This window comes from Monosiga brevicollis, genomic scaffold (genome assembly GCF_000002865.3).
Source record: "Monosiga brevicollis MX1 MONBRscaffold_94 genomic scaffold, whole genome shotgun sequence".
NCBI classification, from domain to species: domain Eukaryota; class Choanoflagellata; order Craspedida; family Salpingoecidae; genus Monosiga; species Monosiga brevicollis.
Genome location: NW_001865126.1, coordinates 551 through 1,878, shown reverse-complemented (window position 1 = coordinate 1,878; position 1,328 = coordinate 551). Strand labels below are relative to the sequence as shown.

General features: G+C 53.1%; 1 protein-coding gene across 1 annotated transcript in view; it reads left to right on the top strand.

Moving 5' to 3' along the window:
* The window catches only part of MONBRDRAFT_13139 (uncharacterized protein), a gene marked incomplete at both ends in the record, with an annotated part of 8,917 nt that extends 8,146 nt beyond the window's left edge, over positions 1-771 (top strand). Inside the window, one exon of the mRNA XM_001751039.1 lies at positions 80-771. Within this exon, the coding sequence (XP_001751091.1) occupies positions 80-771 (692 nt within the window). The remainder of the gene's footprint in view (positions 1-79) is intronic.
* Positions 772-1,328: the final 557 nt, after the last annotated feature.

Below are 1,328 nucleotides of genomic sequence, written 5' to 3'. Positions count from 1 at the left end.
TTCTTCGCGCTTGTACCTCTTGGCATGATAGAAGCCAATGAATGTAACTTGTTCTCTTGTGTTGTTTTGCGTGACGTAGTGATTTTGATGTCGGGGTTGCACAGCTTTGCTTTCAGCTCTGAGGTTCAAACACCTAATTTATTATTCAACGTCAAGCCGACGGACAAGTGCCCGCTCTGCAGCAGCAAGACATCTCAGCCGCGACTGACCCGCGAGCATCTGCTGACCTGCCGTCCCATCAAGCGTCACAACGCCCTTCGCGACGAGATGGGCCGCCTGCTCAGGTACGCCACCCTCTCCCATGTCTGGGTGGAAAAGTCTGGCTACAACGCCAACGGTCAGAGCTGCCGCATCGACCTGCACTGCCGCAACCCTTTTCCCGGCGGTGCTCTGGGCCCAGCTCTGCCCGACCTGGGCATTGACGTGACTGTGCGCACAGCCCAACCCTCGACCACCTCGCAAGCCTGCATCAAGGTGGGCGCTGCCCTTCGCCGAGCCGAAAAGGAGAAGCGCGACTACTACACCGGTTTCAACCATGGAAAAACTCTGATCGTCCCTGCGGCGATGACGACAACCGGTGGGTTCGCCTCCTCCTTTGTGGATCTGCTTGGTCAGCTCGCCCGCTGCGCCGAGGCCCGTGGTGTGTACCAGCCGGGGCTGGATGAGGCCTTTGTTCCTCGATGGAAGGGTCGCTTTGCGGCGCTGGTCCATCAGATGAACGCTGACCACATCCAGCGCCACTTTGGCGGTGTCTGCCTGCGCTCGTCGTAGGTAGGCACCGCCTCGGGGGTCCCTCTGTGAGGATCCCTGTGTGCACCTGTCGCTCCCAGGGTGGTTCCTCGTTGTGTCTTTTGATGGCTTGACTTGTATTTTTGTTTTAATTTTACTTTAATTTTTGCTGTATTTTTGCTGAATTTTTGCTGAATTTTTGTGTAAGGTCCTTTGTATGATGTCTTTGTCTTCTGTGGTCGGTTGCCTTTTCGACCCGACGCTGTCTCTTGTTGTATGTGAGCGTGCCGTGGTGTTCATTGTGTTTGTGCTGTGATGGCTTGTAGTTGTGATATGTGTGACTGCCCTTTTGGGTGTCTTGTGTTTGAAATGGCCGTATCTCTGGTTATACTTGGTCGTTTTGTACGATTTTTGTTTCTGTGTGCAGGATTCTTCGCGCTTGTACTTCTTGGCATGATAAAAGCCAGCGAATGTAACTTGTTCTCTTGTGTTGTTTTGCGTGCCGAATGTAACTTGTTCTCTTGTGATGTTTTGCGTGCCCTTGTGATGTTGATGTCGGGGTTGCACAGCTTTGCTTTCAGCTCTGAGGTTCAAACACC